The sequence below is a fragment of the Anopheles gambiae genome, chromosome 2 (genome assembly GCF_943734735.2).
Source record: "Anopheles gambiae chromosome 2, idAnoGambNW_F1_1, whole genome shotgun sequence".
In the NCBI taxonomy this organism is placed as follows: domain Eukaryota; kingdom Metazoa; phylum Arthropoda; class Insecta; order Diptera; family Culicidae; genus Anopheles; species Anopheles gambiae.
The window spans coordinates 77,989,172-78,009,185 of record NC_064601.1 but is presented as its reverse complement, the minus strand read 5'-3'; the positions used below and the strand labels follow the sequence as shown (position 1 = coordinate 78,009,185).

The 20,014-nt window shown below is 45.7% G+C and overlaps 1 protein-coding gene across 4 annotated transcripts in view; it reads right to left on the bottom strand.

Moving 5' to 3' along the window:
• The window catches only part of LOC1274741 (protein rhomboid), a 47,710-nt gene that overhangs the window by 9,361 nt on the left and 18,335 nt on the right, over window positions 1-20,014 (bottom strand). For 2 of the 4 annotated variants that reach the window (XM_061643846.1, XM_313932.5), the window contains exons 5-6: window positions 1,888-2,000; window positions 1,430-1,547 (exon numbers count right to left, since the gene is read on the bottom strand). In XM_061643846.1, the coding sequence (XP_061499830.1) occupies window positions 1,430-1,547; window positions 1,888-2,000 (231 nt within the window). Of the gene's footprint in view, window positions 1-1,429; window positions 1,548-1,887; window positions 2,001-16,429; window positions 18,121-20,014 lie in introns of those variants that run through there. The other 2 variants (XM_061643847.1, XM_061643848.1) reach the window with 2 other exon arrangements.

Below are 20,014 nucleotides of genomic sequence, written 5' to 3'. Positions count from 1 at the left end.
CAGGAGCCGAAGCAACAGCATAAACGGAAGTAGTTTTATTCGTCATAAGCCTACACGCACATGCCGAACTTGCCAGCAGACACAGAGTACTGCTGCCACACGCTTGCCCTTTCGGGCAGCTGACAGGTGGGTTTTATGTGTCTGGGCACAAGTTGTGAACCTATTTTCCATTATGATCGTCTTCAGCTGGTTCTGAGAAAGGTAGCAGAATAGAAAAGAACCATCCTGAGCAACATCAACCTTAGAGGATTTAGCTATTCCATGACGAAGAGAAGCAAAAAAACGAAGCTTTGTTCAATTTTTATGTTCGTTCACATTCCGTTCCGGTGCATTATTGGTTCATAGAGGGTGTAAAGCAAAACACTGTCGGCATTCCAACGCATTAGCGCGATGCATACTGAGAGGGACCGGGGACCGGGGTATGATTTCGATCGGCCGGCTTCCCCACCACCACAGCGCCATCCATGATGAATGGTAAACAAAACAGAACGGAACGCGCCGAGAAGCAAGAGTGACAACATCCGGTGTCGGTTTATAAAGACCGGTGACACCAAACCGGTGCGTGAGCGGAAGACACGCGCCACAAAACACGATTACGACCCCCGCTTTGCGTAGTGGATGAAGATACCACATAAAAAAAATGTTACTAAAATAGCAGCAACGATGTTAAGCCAAAATTAATACACCATTATAAACGTATAAATAAAACAAACGATGAAAACTATGTTGTAATAAGAAATGTACAAACAAAAACATAGTTTTCGCCTTTAAATGAAAACGAATATGGTGCGCAGATGAATCGATGAATAGGAGCGATTGTTGATTGTAATGCTAATTTAAGGCATGAGATAAAAAAAAGTCTTTACACCCGACAGTAGGAAGCACTGTTGTGCTGTCAACTCGGACGTGAGAAAGGTAAATACTGCTCACACCTCAACAGCATGACACTTTGTATGCACAACTCGAACTCCCCCGCGTAAAGATGCGTACGTATTCACAGTTGAAGATTATCGTATTAAATTATTTGCTCACAAAAATACAATCGAAGCAAAAACACACACGAAAAACTGAAGGCAACAGATAAAATGGTTGCAATATTACAACGAAAGACTGCAACGATTGCTCAAGCGACGAACCGGCAGCAAGCAAACGCTCTTGGTCCGAATCATGAAGATGATTATTTAGTGAAACTTTTTCACTCAAAATAAAACCAAACAAATAGCAAGACTGTAGTGTGGAGAGAAAAAAAAATCAAGATTCAATGTTGCTGTTGCGCATCGATGACACAGAACACAAGAATGCCAAATCGTCCCCCTCCTCTCATACCGCCGGGGGAGGGGTGGGGGTTCGTGCGACATTTTACCCAACTCTACCATCCGCGGCGCGCGCTGAAACCTTGAAAGAGAGAAAAAAAGGAAATGATACATACCTCGACGAATGTAACTAGTATCACAAATAACGGAGGCGGACAGCATGAATAATTGTCTGCATAATATTTTCGATCCCGCTCCTCGGGGAGCACTTCCATTGCAATTACGTGCACCATTCTAGGTAGAAGAGAAAACAAAATACAAATCAGACGGGTGTGTGATAGGAAGCAAAGGGAAACACAGCAAAAGAGTATGAAATTAAATCAAAGGTTTCGGTTCGAAATTAGCATATGTCTCTCCGGCGTTCACAGAACAACACAGCACACAACGCATTTACGATTATTCGATTCAATCCAACATCGTAGTACAACCACCCACCCATCCATCCACACAAACACACACTGGGTGTCTTTCGCTGCGTTGTGCTTGCAGTCTGCGAACGGTGCTCAATATGCCGCATTGCGACCCTAGGAGTTGGCGGGTTTATCCTTCCTCCGTCGATCACACACACACTTACCTGCGGAATAGTGGCGGATCCTCGAATATCAGATGAAAATCGTTCTCGGAACAAACCTCACGATCGCGATGATGTACTGCACACTTGAAGCTACGAGAACGCTTGCCGCTCATCTATAGAGGGGAGAGAGCAGAAAGAAAGCAAACAATCGCTGATTAGATATTGTCTCTGCAAAACAACCGCACACATCTTGGGCGCGTCTCAGGCAGGGGAGGCAAAGCAGAAGAAAATTCCAATTCCCACGTAACAACAACCGCACACGCAGACACATACACACACACAGAGATCAGCGCAGATCATCGTTTAGCACACCATTGACATTCCCCCCTCCCGTTGTCAGGGGTCTCACTTCCTCCCTTTCCCTCGTTGGGGATGTTTTCCCACCACTTTCATTCCATAATGGACCATCATCATCACACTCAGCAACAATGCATCTTCTCCTCTCTCTCTCTCTCTCTCTCTCTCTCTCTCTCTCTCTCTCTCTCTCTCTCTCTCTCTCTCTCTCTCTCTCTCTCTCTCTCTCTCTCTCTCTCTCTCTCTCTCTCTCCCTCTCTCTCTGGTTCCACATACCACCACAGCCAATCCCTTAACTCCCAAGAATGTACGCGATTTCACACAATTTTAGAGAAAGTATAAATTAAAGCAATTAAAATATTAACCTTTGTTGTGTCTGTTGTTTATTGTCACACGCGTGTAGTAGGTAGGTAGTAGTAGGTACACACGGAGGAGGCAAACATCACAGAGCGCAGAAAGGAGATTAAAAGATCGTGAATTTCTCATCAAATAACAGTGCCATTCCAACGGTGGCGGCGCGTTACATGTTGGTGGTGGTTGGTAAAAGGTGAATGCTAGACGACGGAAAGTCAAATAAACAAACCAACAGCAGCAGCATCCACTGGTAATTTACTTCGCAACCACTGCACAGCAAATGGAAGTAAAGTGCACTACTAACAAAACCACAAAAATAAAATGTAAAATAAAATTGGGGGATGGAAATAGAAGTGAGCGATCCTTGCTAATCATCGTTTGATTCTCTTTGGGAGTATATTGACCCCGCGCGCAGAGGTACTAGAGCATTCTATAAAATTGCTAGCACAGCAGTGCACACACACACACACACACACATCGGGCATTCAACTATATTCCCAAAATTACGCAGTGCGTGTACGAAAACAGACAAAGATCACATCACGAAGCGTGACATCACCACTTAAATGTCAATCCCCTAATAACACGTTTTCTCGAGTTCCCAGAGTTGTCGTGTCTCCCGCCAGAGTATTCCAATCCTTATGCGGCTCCTCTCTATACACACACACACCACTACCGCACGATCGCAAAAGTGCGATTTACTAGATTATTATTTTAGTTGATTTCAATGCTGTGGGGAGGAGGCGGTATCTGTGGGCAAAACAAAACAAGAACAGAGCAAAAACAATAATCCGCGTTCCGACATCGCGCGCCAGTCTTCGGGGGAGAGTTGCTAGAAGGCTTAGCCGGCACCCACCACCCACTAGACCAGTGGCGCGCGCGCAACTCTTCGTGATACAGTTTGGCATTTGAATTTGTTTGGTATCGCTTTCTTACTTCTTTCTACTCTCCGAGAGCAAAACAGAATTTACCTTTTCTTGCTCTTTGCTTATCCTGTTGGAAGGTCTCGCAGCCAGGCATGTGTAGGTGTGACAATGTTGGATTAAAGTTGGAATAAATAATAGCACAAACGTTTTGCTCGAATATTCGGCTTTCAGATGAGGGTCGAGAGGATCTATTCGGCGAGAGAAGAGTATCCAACGAATCGGAACATTTTAAATATCGTTTACGGACAACATACTTGGAGCAATTTTCTATAATATTGAGTAGTCCTCCTAAGTGATCTAAATTGAATCGTGGAGGATCAGAGAAAAGGACCCCAGAACAACATGTTCTCCTAACATGCAATTTTTAAAGCACTACTGCAAACAAGAAAATTATTGTCTTACTGTCCACATAATGTGAATTTAAAAATTACAATGCCCGCAATGCATAAACAACATATTGCCAAAGACGACACAAAACCCATCAAGAAGAAGCAACATAACTACATATTTCACTCAATCGCTTCTACACTATGCTCGCCGCCGCCCGTTAGTTGAGATCTCGAGCACCGGGAGCTACCGGAGAGCACAACACACACACACACGACGATCATCGCGAGATAATGATTGATGGCGTTTGGCACAAGGAGATCCGCCGGCCGCATTCCTTCCATTTTCTCATTGCAATCAGCGAGATCGAGGATGGGGAGAATGGATCCCAGAAGCACCCAAAAACCTGAATACCTTTGATATTTGCGGAAGGTGGTATGCATTTGTTTGGAGGTTCTCGTTTATACGACGATTGCACCATCCCTTTTTTAATCAATTTTTAAGAACTTTTTAGTAAACAATTGTAGAAAGCAAGTTGATGAAGGCCGAAAGGTAGCAGTGTTGATTAAATTATTACGAAAATGGTATCACCCCCAATGCTTTCCTATTTCCCCTTTAAAACAGAGACACTCCTCCCCCCGCACCCTGTGTAATTCGTCGGCGTCTCGACTTTCACACAAGCGGCGGCGGCGGGTTAGGAATGCGGCTATCCCACATTCCGTGTGTCCATTTCTCGTGGCATTTCCACACGTGTTTCCCTTTTTTTCACCCGTAATTTACCTTCCAGTCCTGTGCATGCAAAATGGTCATTAGCAGGACCGATTACCGTCCTCCTTCTCTCGGCCCGCACAACACAACCGGCAAGGGCATCATGCACCCAATCGTTGTCGTCTACACACACACACACACACATAATGTCCCCTTCTATTGCCGAATAGAGCAGTGTAGCAACGGCTCGGGGAAACGTCTCTATATGCACACACGAAAACGGAAGAAACACGCTTCTCGCTTCAAAGCAAAATGCCAACGACCTCCATATTTTATCAAACTGTAATAATTCAAACCACCTCGCAGCAGAACAAGGACAGGGGACGGGAGCCGATGAAAAGCTGCATTTTATGAACACACACACACACACATTCAGCGGCCTATAAAAATAAGCCACATAAAAGAAGGAAGGACTACAGCAAACCCGAAATTCTGTAGGCGGCCACAAACCCCAGTGGCCGCACTCCGTAGCTGGGAATCCTTTTAATGCATCTCCTGACAGGGGCCAGGGGCCCAGCTGATGGGTAACAAGGCGCGTCGTCGTCGTCGTCGTCCTTCGCGCCAAGAAACAAAAAGACAGAAGCAAAAGAAAACCTCGAAAGATCGTGGCTGTGGCGGCGCCTTTACAAACGCACGCCAAGAGGTGGGAGATGTTGGGGGGAAGTAGTACCCACCCTCGAGAGAGAGTGAGAGAAAAAAAGGTTTTGGGACAGTATTTACACCACACCATACCGCCGCGTATCGTGTCTTTTTCACGGCGGCGAAATATCAACTGGAAAAGCGACGGTCGTCTTCTTCTGTTTCGTTCTGGCCCTTCAAAACAAAAAGGTATCCGGCTGCCCGTGATCGTGTATTTGAACATTCTGTAATGGTAAATTTGAATATTTTTTATGATCTTTGCACGTTGTGTGCATTTCTTCCTTATTCACAACATGCTTACGACGGACGGGGCGCCCAGAGCCAGAGCCAACCAACCTACCAACAAGATTAGTGATGGGAGCTCGGAATCGGACCTATCAGATTCCGATTCCGTGTTCGGAGTCATTTCCGAAGTCGATTTCTGAAATCGATTCCTATTCCAGATCCGATTCCAATGACCACTCCGAATCCGGAATCGAATCCGGAATCTGAATCGGCTCCGGAATCAGAAACATGTCCGGAATCGGATTCGACCTGGGAATAGCAACTTGCTCGGGAAACGGAATCAGAATCGACTCCAGAACTGGAATTAGCTCTGGAATGAGAATCAGTTTTTGTTTGGAATAACAAGTTTCAGAAGTGAAATCAATCCGGAAATCTCGATGAGAATGTATTGTTTACAAGTAAATTTGGATTCTTTGCAGCTATCAATGCGTAGCATCATTGGACCCAAACGCCTATTATTACGGAGATGCCCAAACTGACTCCAATTTGAAAGCCGATTCTGATTTCAGAGCCAATTCCGGTTCTGGAGCCGATTTCGATTCCGAAACCGATTTTGATTCCGGACCCGATTCCGAAGCCGAGTCCGAAAACTGATTCCGGACCCACTATCCGGTATCGATTCCAGAAAACTTCGGAGCTAGCAGAAATCGATTCAGACGAAAATTTTAATGTCCCCATCACTACACAAGATCCCCCCTCCAAAAGAATCTCGTAACAACGCATACACACACTTAGGGCCAAAAAGCTGCGCCGACGCCCTCAACATAACCACCTCTCAGCCGGCACAAGTAACCCCCCTCGCCCATCCACTTTTTCCACACTCTCCTCTACGTTGGTTTTTGGCTTTCGCAGGTGAAGGAAGTGTCTTCAATATTGAGAATGCCACCGAAAAAGGAATTCTTGAAATTAATTGCAAATTGGGTTATCTTTTGTGCATAAAAAGAGGGCCCGGCAGTATGGTGGTGACGGGGGCCATGGGGTAGTTGTTGGGCGTAAAAAGGGAACGGTAAGAACAGGGTGCGAAAAGCGAAACCGAATCAACGGAGTATGAAAAAAAAGTATGGAAAATAAAGAGACGAACACAGCGCTTTTTACCACATGGATATTAGAAGCGACATATGTCTTTTTTGATCGTTCTAAACTTTTGGTTTATAATAAATAGAAATCAAATTTGTAAATCACTAATTTTAATAAAAATCAACAATATAAATTGTAAATATAAATTGAATTGAAATTTTTAGGACAAAAAACTTGTCTCACTCATAGACTAAGACACTGCAAAGGTATAAAAAAAAAGAAACAAGATGATCTACTCTCACTTTCTCAATATTGTGACGTGAAAAGGATGTGCAACAAATGCAACAATTAATTATACACGTTTTCACGAAATTAATCAATCCCACGTTACCCAACGAAGTAACAAAAAATGCTCTTGATGGTTGATGGTGAAAATCGTTGCCTCCTTGCCGTATAGACTACTACTACTCGGCCGAAGCTCCATAAAACTGGTCCCAAAATAAATAACCAATTGAAAGATCAAATCCTTACACACTGGCGGCGCACACACGCACAGGGCCTTAAATATTTATATGGTTCATGTCATCTCGCACCCCAAGAGTAGAGCACGCGCCGTCCGTCTGTGAGGGCCCCCTCTGATTAATGATGGAAGTTTGACTCCACTTCTCGCTCTCCGGACGACTTCGAAAGAAGCCAGCATCTGCTGCGGATGCTTTAACCGTGTGGAGCAGGCAGGCAAAGGGAGAACACGGAACGGAGTGAATATGCAACAGCAGCATGGATATATGCATTTGCTCCAATATACCGCTATCTGCGTTGCAGTACGCCTTTCTCTCTCTTGGCATTGCTTACATTGCGTGCAGGAGCCGGCACCGCACACACACACACACGCGCGAGTTCTCACTATGTTTTCCACCACCACGCACTACTCTTCCTTTTGATTTGGAGTATCTCGTACCGAGCGGAATAGTTTATTTTGTTTACCGCCGTCTATTATTAACTACCACACACAATCTACACGGTGAGAAAGCGATATAAACAAAGCCTATAATTGGAGCAGAAACGAAAAAAAAAAAACTCCGTCTTCAACGAAGAGCTTTTCCACACATAATAATTCTCTCATTCAGTGCTAGTAGTAGCTGGCCCCACACATCACATCTTATAGCAGAGAGAGCAGGGTCCCTTGTTTGGATGTAAGCAACATTTGTAACACTGAGACCTTATGATTGAACTGAGAAAAACAAATGGAACTAACTGGTTGCACATGTCTCAGAGTTCATCATCAAACGCACAATGGTCTCAGAGTACCTTTAGAGTATCAAAGTTCGTCATCCAATGATTAGGAAAGTGAGAATTTCACACACCCGCCCATCAATTCCAAACACGTCAATGTCTCCGATAGATGTGATCGTTGTTTCTCGTACAATTAAACGCCTCGGACGGGGGCAGACGTATTGAAAACAGGAAATTCCCATTACCCATCGTTTCTCATATCTAACACATCCCACAACACACAGACGACCACTGCTGCTTACCAATTTCACGAAACTTTCTTCCAAAACCCAGCCCAAACTCTCGCGTACTTCCGAGTGTCTTAGTTTCTAAATTCCTACGTCCCAAATTATGATCAATTATCGAAACTTTAGAAGCAGTTCCTGATGCTCGTTTGAGCTGCATGTGTGTGTGTGCCGGAAGAATCCCGCGTCAGGAAAGGCGGGTAATTACACACAAAGGAGGCGGCTCGCTCTTCCAGCAGCCATCGCACCGAACAAAACATCAAAACCAAAACGTGTTGATAATTTGAACAGGTGCATCTGCTGCTGCTGCTGCTGCTGCTGCTGCTGCTGCCAATAACAATGCTTCCACTGGCGAGACCCCGAGTGCTCCTGTCCTTCTCTTGGTACACTGCTGCTTCTTCCGATCACGTTGACCTGTCAAACGTATCCTGCGCGAGCGACACACAGCGAAACTTCAACATAATTTGATAAATTATCGCGCCACACGTGCGCGACCCTAACCTCTATTGATCACACGCTCTTTTTTCCGATACGTATTAGCGATGATTACTTGCCACCGCCCCCTCGGGTAAGGAACCGGTATACACAACACCACCATCACCACCACGACCAACACTGACCGACGACACGAGCAGGTGCGCGTGGACCGCCGGTGCGTACACAGTACATTCTCACATGCACATTGTTGGGGTCTTCTCTTCTTCTTTTGACTGCTCGAGCGATAGCGAGGATCTGACCCATCTATAGTTCTAAGCGCCAGAGCCAGCCGGACAGCCAGCCAGAGTGGGTTCCAATTAATTTCACTCCCCCACAATAAACGCCCTAGTGAAAATGAAGATCAAAAGAATCGATGCCGAAAGGACGTGTTACGCGCGGTGGGGGCCGCGGGACGCCGATCCTGGGGAATAGAGTTCTCCCAGAGGCGAAATAATTTATTCCATCGCCGCCGTCGCCTTCTTCTTCTCCTTCGGCTTTTACTGCTGCAGCAAAAGTGTCGGCCTTCGGCGTGTGGAGTTCTCCTTGAGCTGTTTTTCATGGTACAAGGGCATCTTGAAAGCTGAAAGCGGAGCGCGAGTAGCGCCACAACTATAAATTGGGGAGACCACCGGAGTGTAACAATAGCACTCCTCCCCTGCCATTTAATCGCTTTTCTTGTGATCAGCAGAGGGGAAGGAGGGCTATCGCCACACACACACACACACGCATTAAGCGGCTAACGGATAACTCATGCTTTTTTTAAAGTAAATTCATAGACATTTGTTGGAGAACACCCTTTTGAAAAGTGAATTAATGTTCCAAGTATTTTTAACATTTTCACAAAAACCGAAGTAACCTTGTTAATACTTCTTAGTTTTAGAAATTAAACAGCAAAAAAGACTTAAATTGAGACTCTGCGAAACACCAAAAACAAACAAGCATACGCCATTCTAACGGCACCAACAAACCAGCTGGCAGCATTGCGGTAAGTTCTCATCAATCTGTTCCTCACTTCACTTTCTTTTGCATTTCCTCGTTAGCGTTATTACATTTTAACGGGCAAACGGGACCGTAACTGATTCAGATCGTACACGATACAAGATGATCGTAAAAGAACATTGATTCAGGCTTATAAATAGGTAAAAAAAAACAAATTCCAATAATACAGCAAGTCGTTTAAACATACTCAAATGAATTTTAGAGAGACAAAAGAAACAAAAGTAGCCCAATATGAGTTTATTCAGTACCGTTTAATCGCTAATTTTCGCTTTTTGTTTGAACGTGATCTCGAATGAATGGAAACGTCCAATGCAATGTTTTATACGGGAAGTCGGCCTAATTTTGTCGTCACCGATCAAGCGCCTCGGAAAGCAAAAGAAAATGACGAAGAAAAGCGACTGCACTGCACGTCGTTGCGTTGACCCAATTTACGAAACGGAGCCAAAACCAAAACAGTTGCTATGAGACACAGACACACACATTATGGTGGTGGGTTTATGGTTCATTCTTCGTCTTAATCTAAATAAAAACAACCCCATTTCCCTCCCTTTGGGCTGATGATGATTAAACATTGGTCCGCGTTGATATTGAAAGGGTTCGCGCGCGCGTAAGTGTGGCTCACTTTTTGCCGCCATCACATCACAATACAGTAAGCGGCGAGGCGAGAAGTGTTCCTTTTTTTTGCACCACACATGTTTTGAGAACTTGGGGTAGCCGTCGAGAAAACAAAACTTCTTTACGCGTGGGAAGTAAAATGCTGTTTATGCACACACACACACATACACAGCAACGGCAGCAGCAAGAACTCTGCTAAATGTTTCGCTTCTTGATCGAGAGAGCTTGTGGTGCACAAATGAAAATAAATAAATCGGTTACGTTGAAATAAAATTCTCATCTTTTTCCATTCGCGTCCCAAACCAATAAAACACCCGCGTGGCCAAGTTTCCTGTCGGATGAGTCATGCTACGACGACGACGCAGCCATTGTGGCCCACACACTGTTCTCTTTGCTTGAATTTCATATCAGAGCACCGATCGCCTCCTTTCTTCCGCATCTTTGTGCATCTTTCTCGATCGTCCCAAGCATAATTCCAATTTCTGTAAGGTAGGTGGCAAAGGTACGTAGGTACACACGCCAATGAGCGCACAGCATGTCGCCGGATCACCTACTCACACACAGAAAGAGGACACTCTGCTTGGGAAAAAGGGGGATAACGCTTATTTTAATGCCATTTCTTGCTTCTCGTCGGCGCCTCGGACTCTGCTCCTCTCTTGGAACTCGCTGATTCAAAGCCAAACCGGAAAAGGTAGGACGATGACGGGCGCGCGCGCGCGACCCTCGTAAATGACATCTCGTTTGAACTTTGCATCCAGCGACACCAAAAGAGCTAAGGAACACTTCCACACAGAAGCAGGCTTGCCCAAGGAGGGATCACAAACAATCGGAGAACGTTGCCTTTCATATCAGCAAGCGTCGAGCAAGTTCTCTCAAATCATCTGTGGATGTGTGTGCAAACAACCAAACTCACACACTTCCTACTGACCACTCCAAGTTCAGATAAGCAAAAAACAGCAGCAGCAACAGCAGCAGGAACAACAATAGCAGCAGAGGCCATCATAATGATCAGTTGCGCTAGCATAAATTAAAAATGTTAATCGTAATGAGCGCGATTACCCAAAGCTCAGGCAAGCAGCATTCGCCTTTCCTCCATCGGTGGGAACTAAAGCGTAACACGCCACCACCACCACCCACCGCCAATATAATGGCACAAACAGTAAAATGCATCGTTCACAAAAGAATGCAGTGTGCAATGGAGTGCATCCACTCTCACACACACGTGGGGACTCCGAGATTTGCCTTCGTGATGGAAACTCGCGCCGCGAACGCTCAAAAGCTTGAGGGAGCATTATTTTTCAGCACAATAACAACGGCTTGCTTTTAATGGAATGCATCATCATATTTATCGCACGATACATTTGGTGCCCGGGAAATGCACAATGTTTAAAGCAGAATCACACACACACACACACAATAGGTGTCATTTCGCATTATTTTTCGTGTCTGCAACGGTGGAAGGAAGCTTTTAGGGTTTGGGAATTGCCCAAAACGCGTTGCCCACACAGATGGTGAAGGATGGATATCAGCTAAATGCATCGCTCAACTTGGCAGCAACAGTAATTCAGGTTGCAGCATAGTTTCCTCCCCGTGTCACCGAAATGGGGGCTATGAAAGTGACAACACTTTGCTACCACCAGACGACCCCAAACCACCAAACTGAAGCTTAAAATGTGCAAACAAAAACAACAAAAAGCGCATCCGCAACCAAGCGCATCAAATCAACGCGCGAGCAACAACAACAAACGGGAAAATCTCGAGCATTGCGTGTTGTTCCGCTGCATTTTTTTGTTGTTAATGAGAAACAGTACAGAAGTGCGCGAACATACACATACACACACACAGATACACTTTCCGCGGTATTTACATTTGCTTTTACAGTTTTCCACACTTTTGCCAACAAGCGGTGATGCGCCGTCGTGTGGGTGGAGGTTGTTTTTTTTTTATTTTCTCGGAACAAAACTTCAACAAGCAGGCAAAAGGCAAGCAGTAGAGAGAAAAGCAAAGCAGAAATGTGGTATTAAACAGAGCGCATCGTAGAGTAAAGTGAGCCACGGACTGCGCAGTGAGATTTGGGGAGAGAGGGGAGGAGCGCTATTGCGTTCACACCTTCACTCCAAATTACAGACATTTTTAATTTGGAACTTTACATTTAACACGTGTGTGAGGTAATTTAGAAAGCTGTAAGTAAATAATTTTAAATCTACCTATTTCTGCAATTAACCCTAATATCACCCAATACTATACTAATATCACAATACTGAAAAAGCTTATAAGAAAAAGCATGTTGTAATAACATCTCCGCCTTGCACTGGCAAGCCAAAACAAATTCTGCAACCTTCAGCCTGCCCCGCAAGCGACGACGCAACGCCCGCACGAGAGTGAAAATCAAATTAACGTTGGCGTAGTACACACGAGACACACCACCCTCGCGCAACTAGAAAAAGTGTTGCTGCTGACATCGAAGAAGTACGCAACACCACAGGGTCTCTCTCTCACTCGAAAGGGTCGTATGAATAATCGCCACCCATTAGGTTAACGCGCGTACCGGCAGCAGCAAAACCAACCCGTGCCTCACTCCTGCTTAATTTGGCGTGTTTAAATCAAACAACAACCACGACGGAGGAGGAAAGCTCCAACAAGGTGGTCTCCCCCGACTAAGCTGCGTGTAACGGAGAGGAGCGAAACCGAAAGAAAAGAAGAAAACCCACGGCGCTTTAAGTAAGACCCGCAACCGCATTTACACCTCGCAAGAGTCATTGCGCGCTACCGCCTTCCGCATATGTCTGATGGGGAGGGCTTTGAGGGACGTGTGTGTGTGTGTTGGAGTTTGTATCCGGCGCGCTCGAAAGTCGTGGCTAGACAAAATAGAATCCAAGGCCACTGCCGCGGCTGCCCACGCGACCGGTCACAACTCCGAACACTTCAACCTCTTCCAAAGTAAGACACCACACGCAGAGCGAGCGAGAAGAGGTCCATTCATAAAATAAACGCGTCCAGCAAAGAAGAGAGCAAAGGTCTTACCTTTCTTTTTCCACCGCTAAACTACATCAGCCACACACACACACACACATACATACACACGATCGGGTTGATGATCATCATTGATTGAGTGATTGGATTGTAGGTAGCAAAACAAGCCCTTCTCCCCAACGAGATGATCGGACTACACAGACCCCCCCTCTCAGTAGCGAAGGGGTGAAAATGGGCGTGAAAATTCACCTCCCTTTGGGCTTCTACCCCTCATCACACTGGACGCGAGATCGCACGCGAACCGACAGCAGCAGCGTGAGGGGAGATCGCGTCTTAATTGTAATCCTACTCCTTCCTTTTCTCTTTTTATTACCTATACAAACTCCGCCGACAAAACGACGAGATGATCTCGACTTATTAGGCCGCTGCTTGCTGCTACCCTCGCGATGACCAGTCCCCACACCACAATCCCTCCTCACTCCCCAATCGAATATCAAAAGCAGAATCTCATCCCAACAACCAACAACCACGCGAGAAGCAATAGTCACGCGCGTCAGACAGCAAAAAGAAGGGTAAAAGCGTGTGTTTGGGGGGGGGGGGGGGGGAACTAGTAAAAAAGCGCGCCGAGGATCAGCACAAAACGCCGTGAAAGATGATCATTATCAAGATCATCCCCGGGGAAGGATAGAAATTAAAAGTTAAACCACACTGCAAGGAGAGCTTGAGCGATGTTCGCGTACGATACACGGCGGTACAAGAAATGTGCTAACAACATCACCACAACGGCAGCAGCAGCAGCAGTCGTGTGTGATCTTGAAATTTCTCCAACCTGGCCCAATCCGTCCATGCGGGCGGGCACGTGCGAGTGAGTGAGTGTGAGTAAGCGAGCAAGAGCGTGCGCGCGCGCGCGCCACTGTTACACTAGGTCAAGAACGACGGAATTCCCCCGACCGACCGCCGGGCCAGTTCAGAGATCCGCGAGAGGACGCAACGGATCGCGGTCGTCGTGTGTCTCGTGTGTGTGTGAGAGTGGTGAGTCATGTTTTGCCGGGCACACGTGTAGTGCCGCGTCGTGCGAGGTCCAGAAGGTCGAATCTCTTTCGTAATGTTGCGGCTACTAGGCCGAGATGAGGTGGGAAGCATACAGTCATACACCACCACCTTGCACCATGAGATTCGCACTTTCTCTTCCGATGGTTCTCCGATTTATCATCGAAATGACGTGTAAGTAGTACGTTACACAAACACACGAGGCAACGATCACCGATAGATAGGGATTGGAATTTTGGTCTGTAGTGTGAAGAGGAGAGGAGATGCGGAATGCTCTTGAGATGTAACTGATGTGATTTTTTTTATTTTTATTTCTTTATTTGAGACCCAGACATTCGCAACACAACCCAGACAATTTAAAAAAAGACAAAAGAGCGTCTGGTATGATGAAATTAACAGTACAAGAATGGATTTTTTGCATAACTTTACAATGATTTCTACTTTTTTCAACCAAACTCGACTAGCGTAGGTTTGAGCATGAAGAATCACAAGGTAAAAGATTAAGAGGCCTACCACTGACATTGTCCGTCTCTCTTTCCCAAAGACTGGGAAAAACGACCAAAACGCATGAACGACTCAATGGTGCGATGCAATTAAAAAAAAATGCCACCATTTCTTCATACAGTTGTTGTGTGGTTCAGTTCATATCAGCTGGACCACACACAAACAGAAGCGTATAAACTCACTACTACCAGTGCACCGCACACACAAATGCATTGTGCAACGACCCGGAACCGGAAGAATTATGTGGGAGAGAAACACGTTGCGTGTGCATGTGTGGCGCTCTTTTCGGCTTGCCGTGTGAGCTGTCATGACCCCTGTGCCGTGTGTGGGGTTCATTTTTCCTTTTCTAAACATTGCTCAAAAACTAGAGGAAACCTTCAGAAAGAGGCATTTTAATAATATGTTGAAAATAATAAGGATTTTATCAACTCAATCAATCAATTATTACAAAACAAAATTTGAGTTGATTAGCAACAGATCTTTAGAGGAAATTTTCTCACTGCCATAAGACATCAAATTTGTGACGATCGTTAGAGAGAGCTTCAAAAAGACGTCACAATTCCTTTCCCACTAAAAATGAAACGAAAGTTGACAAACGCCCTCACCCGCCTGTTGTCGCTGGAACCGAGGGAAACGTTGAAACATGATGATGATTTACTGACGGTAAAAAAGTGTGTTTTTTACCGGTTCCATCCGAAGATTCGGAAATGCAGTAGTAGAAAAATCAGAGCACGAGTGCGAAAAAAGCATCCCACCGAACAATGCATTTACAACAAAAGAAAACGAAAAAAACACACGCCACACACCAGCGATGGGAAGAAAATTGAGATAATTTCATCGTTTCCGTTTCTGCCCATCCCAAACAATCCCACGACTGATGATGACGACGACGATTATGAAACCACCGGCCAGAAAAACAGCTTTTCACGTATCGTGACGAAACACCAACAAACATTGGACACATTCGGTTTGTGAAAGTTGAGTGGAAGATTTCCACCGACAAAACAGAAAGGAAGGGGTTTTTAAGAGGAAAACATATTTTCTGTAACTTGCAAAACAGACAACAAAAATGTTAAAATACTGTACAGCACTGTTTGGCGGAGCACACACACACACAAACATCTGTAATGTTTGTTCCACCGATAGTGAACTTTTGCCCATCATCAATTTTCCAACCAAGTTTGAAGGACTTATGGCACATCATGGCCGGTGGGGGAGGGAAGGCAAACCAGAACCTCAACTTCCGGCCACCCTAAAACCTACCCGAGTGAGTACCACGCACATAAAAGGAACCACCCTCCTTGCGCGCCTTGGCCATATTTCAGTCTGGATGGCGATGTAATAAATATTCCAGTCCTCCCCACTAAACCACAAGCACACACACACACACACACACGCAAACAAGGATAAAAGAGGGAGTTGGAAGGCTCGGACCGGAGTTTTCGATGGTTCGTGAAAAAAAAAAGTTTCTCCCGCCTGCTTCGTTTCGTGCAAATATATCCTTCCGGATGTACTTATCAATCCCGCGTGTGTTTCGCTCCTTCCCCGTGCAATCTTTTCCACCCACCCATGGGATTAGTTTTGCGCACGTTGCGGAGACGTTGGCAGGAAAATAAATGAAACTTTCCAGACACACGCAGGGCAGACACAGACGACGGCCAGACGGACAGCGCCAATAGAACACCAGACGCGAACGCGAGACCGGAAAAACAGACTAATAAATGGGAAGCGATCTTAAGCGAAGAAGGATATAAGTACACCGTTCTTGTTGACCAACCCCGCTCGTTTTCTCCTTACCTAACATTGTCACACTGAGCTGGTTGGTGGGTGATGGTGATGATGGTTGTCGGGAAGGACGTTTGTTACAAGGGGTCAACAGGCTCAATCACGCAAAGATGATGACTTCCTTTCGGATATCTTCGTTTGCTTTTCACTGAACTTTGGAAAAAGGCACACCTTTCCTTTATGTGATTGCCTTCAATTTTCGCACCACTTCCAACACATTTACACACTTTTGCGCAAACTGGAAGGAAATTTGGCAATTGCAGCAATAAAAGGTGATGCAACAATCACAGAGACAGCGCACGATCATCACACTACACACCTCTCTCTCTCTCTCGCTCTCTCTCTCTCGCTTTGATCACACAACAAGGCACATACAGATACGCACACGGTGCGCGTTGCTATGTTACGGGCGGTATGTTGCTATGCTGCTGCTAACTTGGTTACACACATTACTTCCTGCCAAACACACACACACACGTCATGGGGATCGGTGCGCGACTGGTGAGGCAAGAGTAGAAGACGTTGGAAGTAGGCGCAGCGCGGATTTTTCGAATCGATTCTGACCACCAACGAAAATGCACATCACTGGCACACGCACAGGACAGTGGGGACACACACACACGTACACGGCCACAACACACTGAACGCGATTCGTTTGAAAATCGACACAATCGACTCACAAACCGAAACTGAACCCCACGCCAAAGAGCAGCAAACAAAAGGCACGTATTTTTTTGTTGTTGAAAATTTTACCTGCTACTGATTTGCGCGAACTCTTCTCCTCTTCCGCCAGCAATTATTCTCACACGCCTTTCTCTGCTTGGAACGGCCGCAACACAGCACCACGCAGGCACATTCCACTAAATAATCGGCACCAAAATCCAGTAATTGTGTGGATTTGCGCTTTGTCACCGTGAGCCGGTTTGAGCTCCTTAAATTCGCGTACTCCTTTTTTTGCACTTCCAACACACTGTTTCGTGATGGATACACACGCGCACGCAGAGGACGGCGGCACTGGAACTACTGGCCGCGCCTTCGGTGGTAGTGTAAGGTTTTCTTTTTCCTTTTTGCCTTGGAATGCCGACGTGTTCCAATTCTGGCGTACAATTCTGCCTTCTTTCTCTGCGACACTACGAAAGAGCCGGCCTCCTATTGTATTGGGGCAGCAGCACCAGACAGGCGGCCTCGAATTCTTGATATCACCCGCAAACAAGGACACTACGCGAGCACGTGTTTTGATACGGATGAAGACTACCGCACACACCGCAACACACGTCAACACACACACACACTTTCTTCTATCCTGGATTGAGATGAGCGATTATTTGCTCGGGGCGAGGTTGAATGCAGCACAGCACACACATGCACGTCGTCGACGTCGGTTTCTGAGATCGAAATTCCCTGTAATTGCAGCGGGATGGAAAAGCGCCGTCGTCCCCCGTAAGGTTACGTTGCTCGATTCGAAGTAACACAACAGTCCACACCACACAACACACTTTTGTCTGCCAACGCACTGGGGGAATGGCTGGTCGAATTAGCGAAAACGATGCGTACACACGCGCGCGTGCTTGGGAACGAAACTACGAATACTAGTGAGCAGGCTGTGTGCGTCGAGTTTTGAAGCGTGCGATCTCGTTACGTTGCACACGCTTCCGTCGATGTCAGCCGAGGTCTGGGAAAAAACTGTCGAGTCTGCTGGCGGCTAGCTCCGACCGAGCCTGCCTTCGCCGGTTCGAATGCGTGAGAGCGCCCGGCGTGTGCACGAGAGCGAGCGAGTGAGAGCAAGTCTATGCAAAATGCCGGTACGCGCGTACGGTTTGAGAGAGTGTTCATCCGATATAAAACAGATATCCGCGAGAGTGTGAGAGAAACAGAGAGCTATTCATTTTCTGCGTTTGAAGGGGAAAATGGGTTCATGCGACGTCTGTGCCGCATTCGCATTTGTGTGTTACGACCCCGCGCACCGTCTTTCTGCCTCGGTACGGGGTTCTGTTCCTTATGCGCTACTAATCTTAAGCCACAACATAAGGAGAAGCACGGAAAGCATAAACATGCTGCATAACTCCACCCACAACACTTGGTTAGATTAGGACCGGTGATCTAGGTGTTTATCCTGGATGGTTGAGTTCATTTTGTGTTGCGTGGCCTCTCCGTTGCTATGAAGCGATCTTCATGCAATTTTTTTTGCCGCATGATCCCAAAATAGATAGACGGGTTTTTTATTCATTTGCTAAGAAAATTGCATTTTTTTGCGTTTATCGAAATTTGCATCTGAATGATGAAACGTACAGTAACGCATCGACTATTCGACGACATCGAGCAACACTCTAGTTTTGATCAGTATCTCAGATACTGCAATAAAAATATCTTTTTAAATGATCGCTTTGACTTAAGTCCAAACTAGCACTTTGGACACATTTTGTTTAAATACAATCTCATTTTATAGCATAGACCAATTTAAAAATAAGTTCAATTGTTGCAGGTCCGAGGCCAAATCACCGGAACGAAATGGAACTGAACGGTCCAGATCACGTCTAGCAAAACAGATCAGATGAATCCTTTCCGCACCAGCAAAACCGAATCCCAAATTCCGAGAATAATTTCGGAACCGAGTAAACATTCCACCCGGATCTGTGACAAACGTGCCCGGGGTCGTACATGTCAACACAATGAAAATAGGAGAGCGGGAGGACACACACACACACACACACACACACACACACACACACACACACACACACACACACACACACACACACACACACAAAACACCACAAAACATTAACCTCAAACGAAACACGTTTAGCAACTTGATTTACCTGAACCTATCGCAAGCCGGGTGGCAATTCGGTTCGCCAACGGTTTCCGCCTGCCCGACTGCCGCCATTCGGCTGCATTTGTGCATTTACCTAGTTCCGCACTGGGAGATGCCATGCTGTTATGCATGGGCTTCTCACATGGGTGGTATTGTTTTTGTTTCATTTGCCACTTCCTGGAGGTGGATGTGTTTGCTTTATATTGCATCGTTTTGTGGAAGTTTTTTTCTTTTTTCTGATTTCCGAATCACTTGAGCGGTTACTTCTTTTTCGGTGAAATTGCTTTCGGCAATCTCATTTCCCCCGACTAAGGGACGAATCTAATGATCTACTTATCCCGAAGCACGTACAGAGACGGGTGGGAATTGGAAGAGTCATGATGTTACCTAAAGACTCCTTTTTTGTAGGCTGGAGCTAAATAGATCCTGCTCAATGTAGAAAAAAAACGTTGTGTGCGGTAGATAGCCTTCATCGCCTGTGCTCTTTTGACGTAACATAAGGAGAATAAGATTGGTCTAGAAGTATTGATTAGCTGCAGTAAAAAAACTGCATTTGGACCCAAACGGAATAAGCTGTTATAGATCAATGATTTGATGTATCTAACTATGTAAAGTTTAGTGCATCAAAAATGCATTCATTTTATATTCTACGCTAACAATCAACCAATCCTCATAAAAAAACTCAATTTTATAGACCACCATGCGTAGGAGAGGGAGAAGAAAGAATTCTCAACGAACATTCCCATCGCCAACCAACGAAAATCATCCACCAACCAAGGGAC